The sequence below is a fragment of the Podarcis muralis genome, chromosome 6, assembly GCF_964188315.1.
Source record: "Podarcis muralis chromosome 6, rPodMur119.hap1.1, whole genome shotgun sequence".
NCBI lineage: Eukaryota > Metazoa > Chordata > Lepidosauria > Squamata > Lacertidae > Podarcis > Podarcis muralis.
Genome location: NC_135660.1, coordinates 77,289,184 through 77,306,425, shown reverse-complemented (window position 1 = coordinate 77,306,425; position 17,242 = coordinate 77,289,184). Strand labels below are relative to the sequence as shown.

At 42.3% G+C, this 17,242-nt stretch overlaps 1 protein-coding gene across 1 annotated transcript in view; it reads left to right on the top strand.

Moving 5' to 3' along the window:
- CHAT (choline O-acetyltransferase) overlaps positions 1-14,021 on the top strand; it is a 51,095-nt gene extending 37,074 nt beyond the window's left edge. The window contains exons 13-15 of the mRNA XM_028728448.2: positions 1,759-1,821; positions 6,718-6,855; positions 10,982-14,021. Coding sequence (XP_028584281.2) covers positions 1,759-1,821; positions 6,718-6,855; positions 10,982-11,251 — 471 coding nt within the window. The 3' untranslated portion in view covers positions 11,252-14,021. The remainder of the gene's footprint in view (positions 1-1,758; positions 1,822-6,717; positions 6,856-10,981) is intronic.
- The last annotated feature ends 3,221 nt before the right edge of the window (positions 14,022-17,242 follow it).

The following is a 17,242-nucleotide window of genomic DNA, read 5'->3' as shown; positions in this document are numbered from 1 at the left end:
GAAAATATGAGAAAAGTGCAAATGGAGAAGACAGTGGGATGAGTGTGCCATATGCCATGGCGATAGTGCCTTGGCCATCCCACTTGTAACTCTGAAAGAGCCTGTCTCTATTTTAAAAATGGAACTACAGTGGTACCTCAGTTTTTGAATGTCTCAGAAGTCAAATGTTTCAGTTTTCAAACGCTGAAAACCCAGAAATAAATGCTTCCGTTTTTCAACACACCTCAGAAGTCGAACGGCTTCTGCTGAGTTTGTTTCAATTTTTTCTATTGAATTTGCAGACCGCCCTTGGTTTTTGAACATTTCAGAAGTCGAATGGTCTTCTGGAATGGATTACATTCAAAAACCAAGGTACTGCTGTACATGTTAGGGCTGATGCTAAAAACAGTGGACCACCATCATCTGTTCCACCTGCCCCTGTTAATAATTGGTAATGTTACATGAACCCCAGTTTCCAAGCAGTGAAAGACCTCAGGGGAGCCATAACATACATTGGTCTTGGTTTCCTTAGACAAGGTCACTGGAGACCTTGCAAAACTCAGTTGTAACTTCTCAGCAAAAGTAAGAATCCAATGCATTCTAAGTAACCACCACACATTAACTATTTGGGATGGCAAAAGATTGGGATGGGGAACCAATTCAATTCAGTTCACATTTAAAGCTGAATGTATAAAATTTGCACTTCCAAAGCAATATGAGAACCAAAACACAGCTATCCTTCAAAATGCACACTTATCCAGATTTTGTGATACAGTTGTCCAACCAACTTGTGTTCACAAAAATGCATCAGAGGGAGGGGGAATGTCCATAAAAAGTAATATATTTGCATTAGGTTTACTCAAATACATGTATGTTTGATAGGTTTACATGGAAAATCCATTACAGTGGTGCCTCGCAAGACGAAATTAATTTGTTCCGCGAGTTTTGTCGCCTTGCGATTTTTTTTCGTCTTGCGAAGCACGGTGTCGGGAAAGTTTTGGAAAAGCTTCAAAAATCACCAAAGTCTTTAAAACCCCCAAAAAAGGCTACCACACCGTGTTCTATGAGTTGCTCCTCGAAGTCAAGTCGCAACTGTATTAACGGTGTTAAGAAAAAGGAAACAAACTTGCAAGACATTTCCGTCTTGCGAAGCAAGCCCATGGGGGAAATCGTCTTGCGAAGCAGCTCAAAAAACAAAAAACCCTTTCGTCTAGCGGGTTTTTTGTCTTGCGAGGCATTCGTCTTGCGAGGTACCACTGTAAAATATTTTAATAAATATATTAGTGAAAGCAACATACAAAAATGCATTATATTACTGGAAAAATGCGTTCAAAAATGTGTACATTCATAGACGTGCTTATTAGGAGAAATTTGCACAAAAATGCTGAAGAAATTTCATGAAGATTGCATTTTTTAAAAAATAGTTACAGAAATGTGGCGAACTGAAAGTAAGATTGGACGAATGAGAGTGAGAGTGATTTTTATTTGCTTGTCTACTGCTTGTAAAGGCTGCATTCAATCCATGGGTGTAGCTGAGGAAGGGTAGGGGGAAGCTGCCCCCTCCCAAATCAATAAAATCAATACAAATCTGAGGTTCTGCCCCCCCCAAAAAAACCCTGCCCCCCAACAAAAGACTGCACCCCCTAACAACAATCCTGGCTACACCCATGATTCAATCCACTATCTTTAATGAAATTTGTGTATTCTAATAGTAATAGTACTTTGGTTACAAAGCCTTCTGCCAGTTTATTATTTCTAAATATTTCTTTTTGCCTATAGGACTCTGAGAAAATGCAACAATTTAAGGATGCCATAGCAGCTCAGACAAATTACACTATTTTGGTAAGCAAAACGTTGTCTTGATAAAACTCAGTTGTTTGGCATGCCTAACCATGAAATTAATTTACTCTTCAAAAGTCGTTAGATTAAAAAATGGAGCACAATACTGACAAACATCCTTTATGTTTCCACAAAATGTAGATCATACAGACCAAAGAAAATTGTCCTCCATCTTTACCAGATTTGGAATGTGAGCTGGGTCATTTTCCCTGTGTAGATCCACCCTTGGTCCATTGAATTAGCTAGATCATTATTTGTACACTGAATAATAGGGTGACAATGAATGCTTTCTTCTACTCAGTTATCAAAATAAACAATGATTCTCACAAAAGCCATAATGACCAAACAATCTAATGGAATTTATTGAACCTAGTTTAAATGATTAAGGTATTCTTGAATTTTCAGATTCAGTTTCGCTGTCAAGATCTCATTAGCGGGGTTGGGGGGATGGGTGCAAAACAGCATCAATCAATGTTTATTATGGCAAATAGTCAGCATACATACATTATATACACACACACACACACACACACACACACACATATACACACACACACACACACACACACATATTAGTTATAATTCAGTCCCACTGAAGTCAGTGTGAAATGTTAGTAATGACTAACTGAAGACTTGTTCATTTCAGTGAGATCTGTGCACAACTAGCTTAGTCTAGCTCTTCCCCTAAATTTATATATTGCACCTACATAGGATATCCAAGGGGTCTCCCATGGCCCTCCAGCTGTTTCTGGACTACAACTCCCATCACCCCTACCTGAAAGGACCAGTGGGTCAGGGATGATGGGAATTGTATCATGGAACTTTGAAGTGTCAGGCATAGCCCTATTGGCTTTAGCCCAAACGTAGCAGAGTTTTCCTGCACAGCGAAGAAGCTAGTTGCGGCAGTAATGACTAGTCAGCTAGACTCAGAATAACTATTTACAGGATTTATTAAAAGGAGAAATAAAACCAGCAGAGTTTCTGCATACAAATCAAAGCAAAATAAACCCTCTCTTTCTCTCTCTCAAAACCATACACAGCACTTCTACTCCTAACAACGCCTCACTTCAAACTGAGCTAGCAAACCCTTGATAACAGAGTTGAGTGCTGGTCGTTAACCAATCAGAGTAAGTAGTTTCTAGGTCAAGCAGACCTGGGCTTTCTGCCAAGAGTAAATTGACACCAGCCTGAGTTAATTGTGCGAAGCTAGAATCTGCAAGTTTCCCACGAGAACCAATTAACAGAAACTGAACACCCCCTCACAGATTCTGCTGAACAATTAACATCAAATACACCTATGTAGGAGATCATTTTTCCAGCAAACCTAAACCCTTGCACATTTGCTTGTTCTTTATCTTTGCCAATGGTTTAGTTAACACATCTGCTACATTTTCTTCACTTGATACATAAGTACAGGTGATTACATTGTCTTGTACACAGCAACGTACATTTTGGTATTTTACAGAGATATGTTTGGAACGCGATTTGAAACCCTAAATTTGCCACCACTGTCTTAATCCCACAATTGGCATGCTAATTAATGGATGACAAATCTCTTGTGCTTCAGAGTTAGGTTAGGATGCAGACTGAAATAAACTAATAATTAATGGTACATCCTTGAGTAGACTCAGGAATTTAATTCTCAGATACTAGATGTAAATTTCCCGTCAGCTTTGATCATTTATATTTCCTAATTACTTTTAAAGTAGCACACTTTGAAACATTTGTGTAGCTCATCAGTTGGGGTGTGAAGAATGACAGGGCTTGAATTGCCAACTTTTAAACTTGCTCCCACTGCTGGGCCTTTAACAGCCATTTGATCTGCTGCAGGAGCTTAATAATTTTTTTTCAAACATTTCTGAAGATGGACGATAAAACTTCCTTCATATGAAGTAGCACAAAATATACCACAAATTGGTAGATTGGATTAATACATCACCACATCTGGCTTCCGTTCAAAGTGAAGAACAGGAAGGCCACAGTTGGTTTTCTTTCTGGCCCACTGACAACCCAAAGCCAAATAGGAAGCATACTCATCTCATTATTAACAACAACAAAATTCATCACAGAGTAATGTTATTTAGTTGTCCCTTTGTTAGAAAAACAGTGCTGCTAGATTACATTTGTCATCTTAAAAAAAAAAATTTAAATAGTATATCCATGCCCCCACCCCTGCGTTGACTCACCTTTTATTTTGTAAGCTCAGCTTAGTCTCTTTCTCTTCCGACATGATATTAATCTATCTTGGAAAAACGTCGTGGGTCAGAGGCTTATAAATCATGTTGGATAGCAAAATATTTCCATTGATCCTTCAGTCTGTTCCTCTTGATGGGGTAGAACTGATGGTGACCAGTCTTAGGTTTTATGATCTTTTCTCAAAAGTCATTTAATATGTGCACCAGTGGACATGCCAGTATTAGTCTCCAGGGTGCAAGTTTTCCAAATGAGGCATGAAAGGTTAATTCATTCCTTGGCCTTAGCATCATCCATCTAAGACATTAGCAAAGGCAACCACCATTTTGCTTAGCTGGAACCCTCTTCTTCTCCCTTCCTCAATTCTGTGAATCTGGACGTTTAGATTCTGCCTCTGCCACAAACTCGCTACATGGCCCAAGGAAAGCTACTGCCTCCCACCTTCGAATCCCTCTCCGTAAAACGAGAATAATAACCCCAAATCCTACTTTATAGTGTTGTTGTAAGTATTACTGTTATAGTGTATGAGAGATGGTTTGAATGCAAGCAAGTACTTTTTGTAAACGCTCACCTTGGGCCACCACACCCTACCTTCCAGGGTTGTTGTGCAGATTAAATAGCAAAGGGCAGAACCATGTTGCTCTTTGGGGGAAAGGAAGCAAAGGCAGATCTAGGGGAGCGTTAATGGTGCCATCGCACCAGGCACAGAACTTCTGGGGTGCCACAACTATGGTATCCAACAGAAGGTGGGAGACAGGGGGTGCCAGATTTTGGCATCGCACAGGGCCCCACTGAAATTTGAGACACCAAATTCCGCCACCAAGGGCAAGATATAATGATGTTGTTGTTTAGTCATTTAGTTGAGTCCGACTCTTTGTGACCCCATGGACCAGAGCACACCAGGCACTCCCGTCTTCCACTGCCTCCCGCAGTTTGGTCAAACTCATGCTGGTAACCTCGAAAACACTGTCCAACCACCTCTTCCTCTGTCGTCCCCTTCTCCTTGGGCCCTCCATCTTTCCCAACATCAGGGTCTTTTCCAGGGAGTCTTCTCTTCTCATGAGGTGGCCAAAGTATTGGAGTCTCAGCTTCAGGATCTGTCCTTCCAGTGAGCACTCAGGGCTGATTTCCTTAAGAATGGATAGGTTTGATCTTCTTGCAGTCCATGGGACTCTCAAGAGTCTCCTCCAGCACCATAATTCAAAAGCATCAATTCTTCGGCAGTCAGCCAGAAGGTCCAGCTCTCACTTCCATACATCACTACTGGGAAAACCATAGCTATAACTATACGGACATAACTATACTGATATAATGATAAATGAAATAAATACATACATACTTTCCCATTTCTTATGGACTTGTGCCTCTTCCTGTAATTTCTGCAGTTTTTCTGCTCTAACTCATCTATAGTTCCCCAATTTATTTCTAAGTGGAAACAAACCAAGTGGAAGGTAATATGAGGGAGACACTATTTCTCTTAGTGTGCTCACACCAATGTTTAAATAGGTTTGGCAGGTTTTCGAAGCACTGTAACAACCTGCAAAACCTGTTTTAAACAGAGATGACCACAAGATCATCTTGCACCAGGCTCCTCAATTGAATATTTGATCAGGAGGGAGAGAAATCAATAACATCCACTAAACGTGGTGTTTGAACAAATTCTAACCTTAACTTTGGGGGGGGATTATTGGGGGCATTTGTCATGTTTTAAAATATTCTGCAACTCAGTAGGTTATACTTCTCTTTCAATTATTTAGATTTTTATGTGAGGAATTAAAGAACTGAACACTGTTAAAATACAAATTTAAACGTGTTGAAGAGCTGTGCACACACATATATGTGATTTCTAGGGATAGTCACCTGAAAAAATGTGCAGTGCAGGTCTAGCGAGAAACTTCACTGAGTTTAGTGGGATGTATTCCCAGGTGTGTTTAGGATTGCAAACTTAATTTACTACTTTGAGTTTAGATTTGACTAATATTGTATCCATTCCAGTTGCCTGATCTACGTTGACATAGATGACGTTCCTTCAATGTGTTGCTAATTTTAGGAAACACTAGAAGGTAGGGGGTTTTCTCATGGAAAAAGTATAGAAAAGCAAACATTTCCATTGAGCATCGCTGACTGTCCAGTCACTCTGAGTACTGTAGCTCTGTGAGGTGTATAAGGTCTCTGAACAACTATCAACACCAGGAATTTTTTTCAGCCAGAACTCAGTTATGGCACCTCCCAGGTGGGCGCCATTGCCATTATAAGAGAACAAGGGTTGCATTTATGGTGAGTTCTGGAACCTCTTTTTCAAGAAAAATAGCACTGCTCAACAGACCACGGTTCCCAGAATTCTTTGGCGGAAGCCATGGCTATTTAAAGTGCTATGGCACTGGTTTAAATCCATAGTGCCAATGGGGCCACACTGTGTAGGATCTGGAAGTGTGCTCTGAACCCACCAGAAACAATTGCAGGCAATAGTATATTACACTGACAGAGCTCTCCTTTATATGCTGATCTAAGTCCCAATGAGTTCAGGGGGACATGCTTCCAGGTAAGTGAGCATTGAACCCAAATCGGAAATTGAGGGAATAGAGAATCCCTCCCACTCCAACCAAGCAGCATGAAATTAAGTTCATTGGTACTGACATCCAAGGGATGTGTCTTCAATTTGGGGCATGTTCAGTTACAACCCATTCTATATGCTGTTTTGGCTAGGCTATTACAGGGATGGCAATAGACAACCACTTGCTGGGACTGCGAGAGATAGCCCGTGAACATTTCAAGGAGCTGCCAGACATATTTACTGATGAAACGTATTTGACAAGCAATCGATTTATTCTCTCCACCAGCCAGGTGAGCGAAATTCATATCGGGATTAGTCATAAAAAAGGAACCCCATTATTCTCACCGTGACAGATGTTATGAATCAGTGACAACCTTTTGACATATGTTGTGGAGGTTTAGTGACTCCGGCAGCACTCCCAAATGCCTCGGGGGTTCTCGTCCCTTTCATTTTTGACAACCAAAATTAATAGCCCAGTGGCAACAAAAAGGTAAGAGGGTGAAGTCTAAGGGATGGGCAAACCGTGGTCCACAGACCTGATGCTTTCCACAAAGAAGAGCCCAGATGGATCAAAGCAAAGGCCTCTCTGGTCCAGCTACATAGTCACATGGTGGCCAACCAGGTGCCCATGGGAAGGCCACAAGCAGGATGTGAATAAAGCAGCCTTCGGCCACTCATGATCACCAGGAACTGGTATTTAGAGGCAGATCCCCTGAAATAGCAGGTGTAGTACAGTCGTACCTTGGAAGTCAAACAGAATCCATTCTAGAAATCCGTTCGACTTCCAAAACATTCGGAAACCAAAGAGCGGCTTCTGATTGGCTGAAGGAAGCTCCTGCAGCCAATCAGAAGCCACGGAAGCCTCATTGGACATTCGGCTTCTGAAAATCATTTGAAAACTGGGACACACATTCATGGGTTTTGATCGTTTGGGAGCTGATTTGTTCTGGAGCCAAGGCGTTTGAGATCCAAGGTACGACTATACACAGTTGCCATGACTAATCACCATTTGTACACTACCAGATAAATCTGTTTTCTCTAACTCATTCCTAGAGAATTGAAAGTGGTTTCCAAAAAGTTGCATGGAAGAGAAAGTCCATATTTTGTTACATCGCTCGGACTCCAAGAGGCACAGAAAGAGGCAGAGCTGCTTAATTTTGGACAGCTCCTCTGGAGAGCATCTGCCTCTCCCAATGGCAGCATAAGATGGTTTTATTCAAATGGGCTTTTGGTGGCTACAAGTTGAGTAGACTAGGGGTGGATATGCTTGTTTTTGTTATAAAAAGCAAATCATATGACAGTCTTTGTCACATTAGATTTCAGGACAGCGTACAAAATAAAATCAATACAATAAAACAGCAGACAAGCCATAAAACAGACTGAAACTAATTTTGTTAAAATACCTGGGTATTTTGCCAGACTCTTGGGGGATCGCAATATTAGAGCCAGGCAAATGCCCTCTTTGGACAGAGCATATTATTTACTCACCCCAAGCACTACGGAAAAGTAGGCTAGCAGTCCAATAAATTAAATAAGGCTCTCCTTCTGTATCTCTTACCCCCTCTGCCATCTAGCCGAGTGTGCCTGGGTGTGTAAGTCCACAACAAAGAAACAGATCAGATTTCGAAACATCAAATATGATACGAGGACCACTTCCATTAAAGTCAATGGGACTCCATTGCTGTAGGAGATAAAGGGAAAACACTCTCTCCTGCTGGCTCATTCCTACTGTCGAGAGCCCGATGGCTCATACATCAGTATTACTTATTAGTATCATCATTAAAGAAAGTGCTTTTAATTTTCAAAGTGCTGTATAGTCTCTTGTCTCATTCGTCTTCAAAACAACACTGTCATGTAAATAGGTCACTACTCTTTTCATTTTACAGACCGAGAATTGAAAAGATAGATATTCCTTCAAAACCACCCACTAACTACATGATAAGTAGGAATTTTATCCTAGGCAACTACCCCTCAGCAGAAAGTTTGGGGACAAGAGAAACCAATTTCCATGGGCTCCTCCTAAACCTGAATTGCTAGCTGCATCCAGCATGCCCTCACCAAATTTTTCAAACTCTGTAGAAAAGGAGTCCTATAATAATTCCTATCTGCTGGATTTAAGCCACACAAAAACCCCACAGCTGACTCCAGAAATCACCCATGCCCCTCTTTGCATCGTGCTCAGGACAAACTCCATGATGCAAAAGCCATTCTTTCATATGCAGACCGAGTGTGGCATTACAAGTTGATTAATGATGTGGGTTCTTTGTTTCTAAAATTGTAATTTCTACTGTTTAAATTAAAGCGTTCTTCAAGCCACAAAGCCCGCCAGCATTTAGCAACAGCACATTTCTGTATATACAGTAGCAATTTTAAAGACATATTTAATACACCTGGGATAATGAATTTGATGAAACTGTATGTCAGATATATACAGTGCTTTTTTCTTTAAAAAAATGTTTAGGGGTACTCTCATTTTCCTACTGCCCCTCAAAGAGGCCAAACTTAGATTCACAAAATGTTTAGGGGTATGTGTACCCCTGTGTGTCCCCCCCCCGAAAAAGCACTATATATGGGAGGAAGACCTCTGGACTGAAAGGGGGTGATGCTAATACAATGCACAAAGACATCAGCCTTAATAAGTAATTGGATCCAGCCATGATGTCTGTGGCTTTTCAAATATGACAGAGTGTAACCAGAATACCACTACATAAATTCTCCAAGAAACTATCCATGGGCAAAAAAGTGAATCTGAATAGCTTCATAGCCTTCGGCTGTTGCACAGCAAATTTATCTGACAATTCTATGACTCTATTAGTGGGACTAATGGTCTGTCCTGTGCCATTAAAAAGCCAAATGTCATCTCTGAAAGCTTGAGTACAACAAAAAGCAGGAATGCATGGATTTCTGAACAAATAACATCTTCGCTTTACTAGGGAGCATTTTATCCCATTACAACATTATAGAATAATCAAAGCTTTAATTGGAGGGGGTGTGGATCCAGCTAAGCGATACCATCAGTGTGTCCTGATTCCTAAGCTTCCTCCCAACAATAAATCTTTGAGATTTATGTAAGCCCTTCCAGTAAACTGAATGAAATCTCAAGAGCAGTTGGGTATTAAAACCACAGGAATACGGAAGCCATCATTAACCACCAGTACAGTTCTTATTCAAAAGAGACAATGAGCAAAAGAAACAATGAGCACATTATGCACATTTAAAGATCATACCATTATTTTTTTTTTACAAAGATAATCAAATCATAGTGGGCAAGATCTCTAGACAAGATCAGAAACCCAAGAAGACTTTAGACTTGCTTTTCTAGAACAGGTGCCACCTGCTCCCTTGACATGCGGCAAACTATATTTGAAAATCAGGGTTCCAGAAGCATTTTGTGGTGTGTGTGTGTGTGTGTGTGTGTGTGTGAGAGAGAGAGAGAGAGAGAGAGAGAGAGAGAGAGAGATTCAAATTAAAATAGTCAAAAAATCCACTGGGCTTGTCTATGCCTCTTGCGTCAGTCTTCAGATCCCTCTTCAACCCAGCCTTTGGCTAATAGTCTATAGCCTTTCAAATGTCTCTGTGGGAAGGGGTGGGGGTTATTGTTTTGCTGTTTTGATTTACTTGTTTTAATCCTGTGTTTTATTCTGTGAACCACCCTGAGATATTAGGAAGGGTGGTATAATAATAATAATAATAATAATAATAATATGTATCAAGATCATGCAATTGTATGTAAGAACCATTTTAAGCAATGATCCAAATCCAGGAAAAGATATTTGAATAAATACTAAACCAAGCAAAACTCTCTCCTTCATACAGCAAAACTTGTGTCTGAGTTACCAACAGAAATAAGAGTCTGAGCAGGACCACTAAGAAACAAGTGGGAGGTGTTTGGATGTTTGTTTGGAGAAGTACGGCTTTTTTTTTATAAAAGCACCAAAGGGATCACTTTTTGTGAAAAAAAAGCAACCAGCTGAATGAAGACTTAAGCATGCTGAGGGGCTTTGAGGAGCAACATAAAGTTGAGCCTTGGTTGGAAAACTTTGGAGAGAGGGGTAAATTGGGCAACTAGAGCCCCTCAGAGGTTATAGCATCCTATGAGAGGTTATGGGTGGGTGGCTTACTGGACCCCTGAACAGGACCACTCCTGCTCGTGGGGGGCAGGTTAGCATATTCTGGAACCATTTATTGCAAGTCCCAATTGTAACTATTATTTTGCATTTCCTATACTCCTAGACTAAGAAGGCAAGATCTGAGCTATGTGACACTATGTAATTCTTTACAATTACCAAGTTATTTCAACAGTACTTTTTTATTCGGCAAACCGCCCTGAGACCTCCGGGTAATAGAGCGGCATATATATTCAATAAATAATAAGAAAATAATGATACTTTAATGTAGCTTCATTTCTTTGTTCAGGTTCCAACCACCATGGGAATGTTCTGCTGCTATGGACCTGTGATTCCTAATGGCTATGGTGCTTGCTATAATCCACAGCCAGAGCATATATTATTCTGCATCTCCAGCTTTAAAGACTGCAAAGAGACCTCCTCCAGCAAATTTGCTAAAGCTGTGGGAGAAAGCCTCATGGATGTGAAACAGCTGTGCAACAAATGCAACTTGCCCAAGACAACCACTCCAACTAAACAAGGAGCGCCTTCAACACCTCGACCTGGCAGTAAGCACTAAGTGGCTGCATTCACACACAACGCTGAGCTCTGATTTGTTTCAACAGTGGTTTGTTCAGCAACCCATGAGTCATCTCACAGATGAACAACCAAGCCACAGCTTGTTTATCCAAAACTTTTCTAACTATACTTGCTAGAGCAGGCATCCCCAAACTCATCCCTCCAGATGTTTTGGGACTACAACTCCCATCATCCCTAGCTAACAGGACCCGTGGTCAGGGATGATGGAAATTGTAGTCCCAAAACATCTGGAGGGCCGAGTTTGGGGAGGCCTGTGCTAAAGCATCTAGGATGGGCTAGCCCAACCAACCATGGTTAAGCAGGGCTGTTGAGTTCAGACATAGTGCCAAACTACAATTGAAACAAGCCATGGTTCATAAGCCAAAACAAAACCACAGTTACTCTGCTGAGCTGGGTGCAGATGCCCAAACAAACCACACTTTGTCTAAGCAAACCATGGCTTAAGTGTTATGTGTGAACCATGGCCCTAAGGGTGCAATGTCTTTCCTCCGTTTTGCAGCTGCTTCTTAAGGTAGAATGTTGTCACTGTACAAATGCAAGCTATAAAGACCCTATATATTGCAGGGAGGAGATTTCTTTTATCTTTAGCTGTGGTCTCCACCAGTATTTATCAAGAAGACAGTGTAAATGATCTAAAAAGCTGGTGTTTCAGTTCTGCAGAACATGACTGCTAATTATCGATCTGAGCTAGAATGCAACTCATCTCCATGCTTGCTTAGAAATATCCAGTTATTAATAAGTAACATTTTGTGAAAGGTTGTGGCTGAAGCGCAGTGTATCGCCCAAGACATTCGTCATTGCTCAGAAGCCAAATTATTCATTGTTGAGCGTTCTGAGTCAAGGCTCCCAGCATAAATGTATGTTAGGGATGTGTTTTTGTCCTGCACATGTGATATGTGAAGCAACTCTGAGCCTTTTCTTAGTGGTCACCCCAACATACCTCTTGACCTCTCAGGAGACAACATGATATTGTAGACAGCTTCATGGTCATGGGTTGTGACCAGTTCCCATTGAGACTGGTGGGGTAGGAAGGCAGAGAAACCAAAAGTAGATGGAGACAGAGCCAAAGGCAGGAAGATGGGCCTGGCTGAAGGCAGACTGATGTTGATGGAGCAATGCTCCACTCACCTTCGTGAACCAACCTCCACTGTCAGCCACAGAACTCAATGGGGCGACTTTGAGCCATTCACACCCTCTCAGCCTAACCTGCCACAGGTGTGGATAAAAAGGGAATAACCCCATGCAAGACTGCACTAAGCTTCACAGAAGAAAGATGAGATAGAAATGCAAAAAGACTGTGGACATTTTGAAAATGCAACGAGCTTCTATTAGATTATATTTTCCTTCAAACACACACATACACAAGCAGAGAAGTCCTGATGTGAGCCGCCCTGAGACCTCCAGGCATAGGGCAGTATATAAATTTTAATTTTAATTTTTTAAATAATAATAATAACAATAACAATAATAATAATAATGTACCCAAAGGACCTTTCTGAACCACCTCATACAAGCTAACTTATTAAACAAGCAGACAGATGAAAGTCTGCTAGAATAGCTCTCAGACCTCAGGTGGTACAGCATATATTTTTATATTTTTTGTCGCTGTGGGTTTTGTGTCATCATAGTTTTCATGGAGAGACCCCTATTGCTTCCTCTGACTTTGGTCCAGGGGGCTGCCCATCAGACTGTGCACAGACCGCTTGTTAGTGGTATGTCTGAGGTTTTTTTGGCAGGGTGGGTTGAGAAGCTTCGGCGTCATGTTTCCCAGCTGCTAAGCCTCATGCAAGACTGGAATTTGTGGCAGCTTCATAAGGGGTGAAGTTCCTCTTGCTGTCGGTTGCAGAGAAGTCTCTTGTACACATGCCAGTGTGAACCTATAGGGTCTCTCTTAAAAGGGTCCTGATGCACAGAGAATCTGCTTTGCACGCAAAACACCCCAGGTTCAGTTCTTGGCATCCCCTGCCCCAAACCCTTTGAGATCTGCTGCCAGTCAATGTATAGGCGAAATTGAGCTAGATGAACCAATTTGGTATAAGACCAATCCTTATGTTCATCCGGTGTTCTCTTGGCTGCATCCATTCATGAACAATTTCATTGTCATCATCACCACTGTCCTCCTCCTCCTCCCCATCATTACTCTGCATCTTAAGATATCTCAGGACAGCCTGGTGCCATCTCAGTGTTTTGGACTACAACTCCCATCAACTCCAGCCACAGGCAGTGGGAATTGTAGCCCAATACATCTGGAGGGTGCACCAGGTTGGCAAAGGCTCTCTTAGGATAGATATGTCTGTGTGAAAATGTTCTGCTTCTGATCCCTGCAAGTCACCTGGAGATTTGTATCTATCTAACAGTTGATGCAGCTGACAATCTAAACTCAAGGGATATGTTGCCCTGTGTAACATGGTGCATTTTTCCCCCTTGGGGTATCTTCTGAAACTTTCAGGTTTAGGGCTAAGGCTCAGATCTAGTAGCAGAATAAGCTCCAGCTACATCCTAAACTCCGTAAATGGCAACATAGCTCACAATTAAAATTGGGTAACGATGGAAACTTCAGAGTTGGGGATGCATCAAGCTATCTTTGAATCAGGTGGAATCAGTGTTCATATGGGATGCTGTGTAACTCATCAATGTGCTGTCAAATGAAATGTGGCTGTTTTCTGCACATACTGTCTGAATACCCTTCTGTGAACATGCCAGGTCATGTAATAACTTGTGACTTAGTAGAGGTTTGTGGGTTTCTTTTTTTTTTTTTTTTTTGTGGATTTCAGGGAATTGTTAGTGCTCAGTAACTTCATTTAAAGTTAGCTGTATTAGAGCAGTAGAATGCAAGTTTATTCTGCAGCTTTGAAATATATAACCGCAGCATGTGTATCTATGCAAACTTAACAGTAGATTTACACAGGTGTCAACTGCAGGATGGACCATCCAGAATAAGCACGTTGAGCATTTCAATGGAGAGATTGAATTTAGAAATATTACGTGTGGGACCTGCAATAAAGATGTGGCATGGAGGACTCCTGTTCAGGGTTCCAGCCAGCCAGCCAGCCAACCAACCAACCAACCAACCAACCAACCAGCCAGCCAGCCAGCCAGCCATGCCCTTTTCCTGGATATTCCATTCCATTCTCCTCTGGGTTTCCATTCCCCACCCCAATAGCCAGTTATGTCCCCACTGAGCACACTCAGTTCCTTTTGGGGGTGTCCTAAAAATTGTACTTTTGCCAGCTTTGGGGTTCCCATAAGCCTGACTCCTCCCTGTTGTGTGCCAATGGTCCAAGGGCATTCAGAACCTGAACACTGGAAATTGAATGTCCTCCAAGTGAATTTAATACCTCTTAGGAAATATTATTCCACATTCTTATTTTGCCTCCACTGAAGCCAAGAGTGTACTACTGCTATATACGGCTGGGTTTGTGTGAAGTGTCCTGGGAAAAGGCAGCATTTCTCCAGGGCACCTTCACATCACCGTAGGAAGTCACACATGCAGACTTACTGCACAGTCTGGTCTGGTCCCCCCACCCTCCTGACTGATGGTGATATGTAGTAGACATAGTCCCTGATGTAGACTGGGGGTCCTGCATTTTAATTCCCTGATCATTCCTAAAGGTTACTGGATGGCCTAACCAGCCCCTCTCTCACCACTTGACTTATCCTACAAAGCAGTTGTTGCAAAGATAAAAATGAGGGAAGTCTATGAATGCTGTCCCAAGCTCCTTGGAGATCGGGCAAAAGAAAATACACAAGTCTTTCTCTCTTCTGGGTGGATCGCTGGAGGAACCCAGAAAAGCTGGAATGGCCTTTGTGTGTTGCATGGATTGGAAACGCCAAAACACCAGCCCATGTTCCTAGGTACAGTGGTACCTTGGTTCTCGAACTTAATCCATTCTGGCAGTCCGTTCGATGCCCAAAACTGTTTGAAAACCAAGGCATGGCTTCAGATTGGCTGCAGGAGCTTCCTGCACTCAAGCAGAAGCTGCATCAGATGTTTGGCTTCCGAAAAACGTTCACAAACTGAAACACTTAGGGTTTGGCATTAGGGAGCCAATTTGTTCAATAACTAAGCCGTTCAAGAACCAAGGCACCACTGCACAACGTTTCACTTGAAGAACTCAAGTTTGCTGCAGTGCATGTATGTACACACGCAGAGCAAGTTAAAAGCCTTGTGGAAGATCATGAGAGCTTTTCTGAGTTTCCCATGGAAGATTCACCCTTGGAGACTAACAACAGGTTGGTGGGAGGTCACTGGAGTATATGGGGGAAAGGTTGTCCCGCCCCCCCCCCCCCATATGTACTGCATGGCAGTTGCATTCACAAGTTAGTGTCATGTCTAGCTTGCCCCAATGCATAGCTAAAAGTGAAATAACTTTCTCCCATAGTGTCAGAATTTAGAAGCCCCCTTTGCTCCTGGACTTACTCAGGTGAGCTGTCTTCGTGGAGCTAATGATACAATACGAAGTGGCAATATGTCCCAAACTTTTTATAATGTGAGCATTATATTATATACCTAAAGTTACTATTTTAGTGATATTTTATTTTTATAACATAGTGTAGATTTATGGCAAATCTAAGGTGTATTTATAGTGTCTTTGTTTAGACTGAGCTATATGTTTTATGCTTTAAGGTCTACAAGTCGTTCTGATAGATGATATCAAAGTGAACTGTAGCCCAGCTATGATGAATCCAGAAAACAGTTTAAAATCTGTAGTCAATAAAAAAGTATATCAAAGAAAAGACGTGTGGCTTTCATTTTGTACATGTGCTGTCGGGAACAAGCCAGCAATAAATTGCACAGTGGAAGTGAAGTTAACTCTTTATTAGAAGAAACAAGATCCACTCAGGACTTCCAAGCCTAATGAACAGAGCAACTGTTCTTGATAGGTCTTGCCTCTGTGAGGCCATGTGGAGCTTGAAGGTCTCACAGCTGCCTAAGTCTCCTCCTTTCCTGGGCCTTTCCCAAGCAATCTGAGACTATGCTGGCATGCTGCCTTTGCTCCTCCCTCTTCATACCTCTCTTGGTCCTGGAACACTGGGGGGGGGGGCTGTCACAGCGGGAAGGGGAGATAACCAAGCTTATTCATCCATCTGACTTATCTCTGCCTCTTGTTGTCCCTCCTTTCCTGCTTCCACCTCTGCTTCTGATTCTAGACCTCTTTGCCACAGACTCTCCCTGCTCACCACGCCCTGTTACCTCTTTGGCTTCCAACACCTCCTCCTCCCAGGCATTCTCCCTCTGACCACTCACTGTCATCCTACCACCAACTCCTTGGCTCTGAGCCTTCTTCCCTTGGGGTTTCCCCAGCTGATGCCTCCCACCATTCCTCTGGGTCCAACCAGTCCATGACACTTGCCCTTTGCCACTAAGTGACCACAGTCTGTTCAAACAAGTATGAGCCCCAGCAATTTCCCCTTTCTCCCTCTGGAAATCAAATACCACCAGATGACAGGCTTCAGGGAATCGGCTTCCTCCTCCTGGGGCAGTAGATAAGCAGAACAAAGGAAAAGGAGTCTTCTTACCAGTTAGTAACTTTAATAACCACAGCGAGAAAACAAAGAACCTATCTCCTAGGAATGGCGGTGCTCCCAGTTAAGAATCCTACCCCTTTTATGTCCCTATTAATCCACGTCACTCCTACGTCTTGTTATCTGAGCTTGTACCCTCTGTGCATTGTGTACTTTCTGTTCTGCCACTTTCTCAGCTCTTCTTGACCTTGTAGAGAGCGGATGAATGCTTTCCAGAGACAGTGAATTTTTAACCCTCTCTCTCCCAGTGCTTCTTCTCCTAGCTGTTCCCCATCCAGTACTTCCCAGCTTCTGCCTTCTGAACTATGCCCCTCTGCAAACCACCGTTCCAAATGTACACTGTCCTCCTGCTCCTGGGAAGATTCAGGATCCGGAGCAGGAGCAGGGGGAGGCTCCCAACAATCTGCCTCAGTGCAGTCCTCCTCAGCACGGACCCTGACACCAG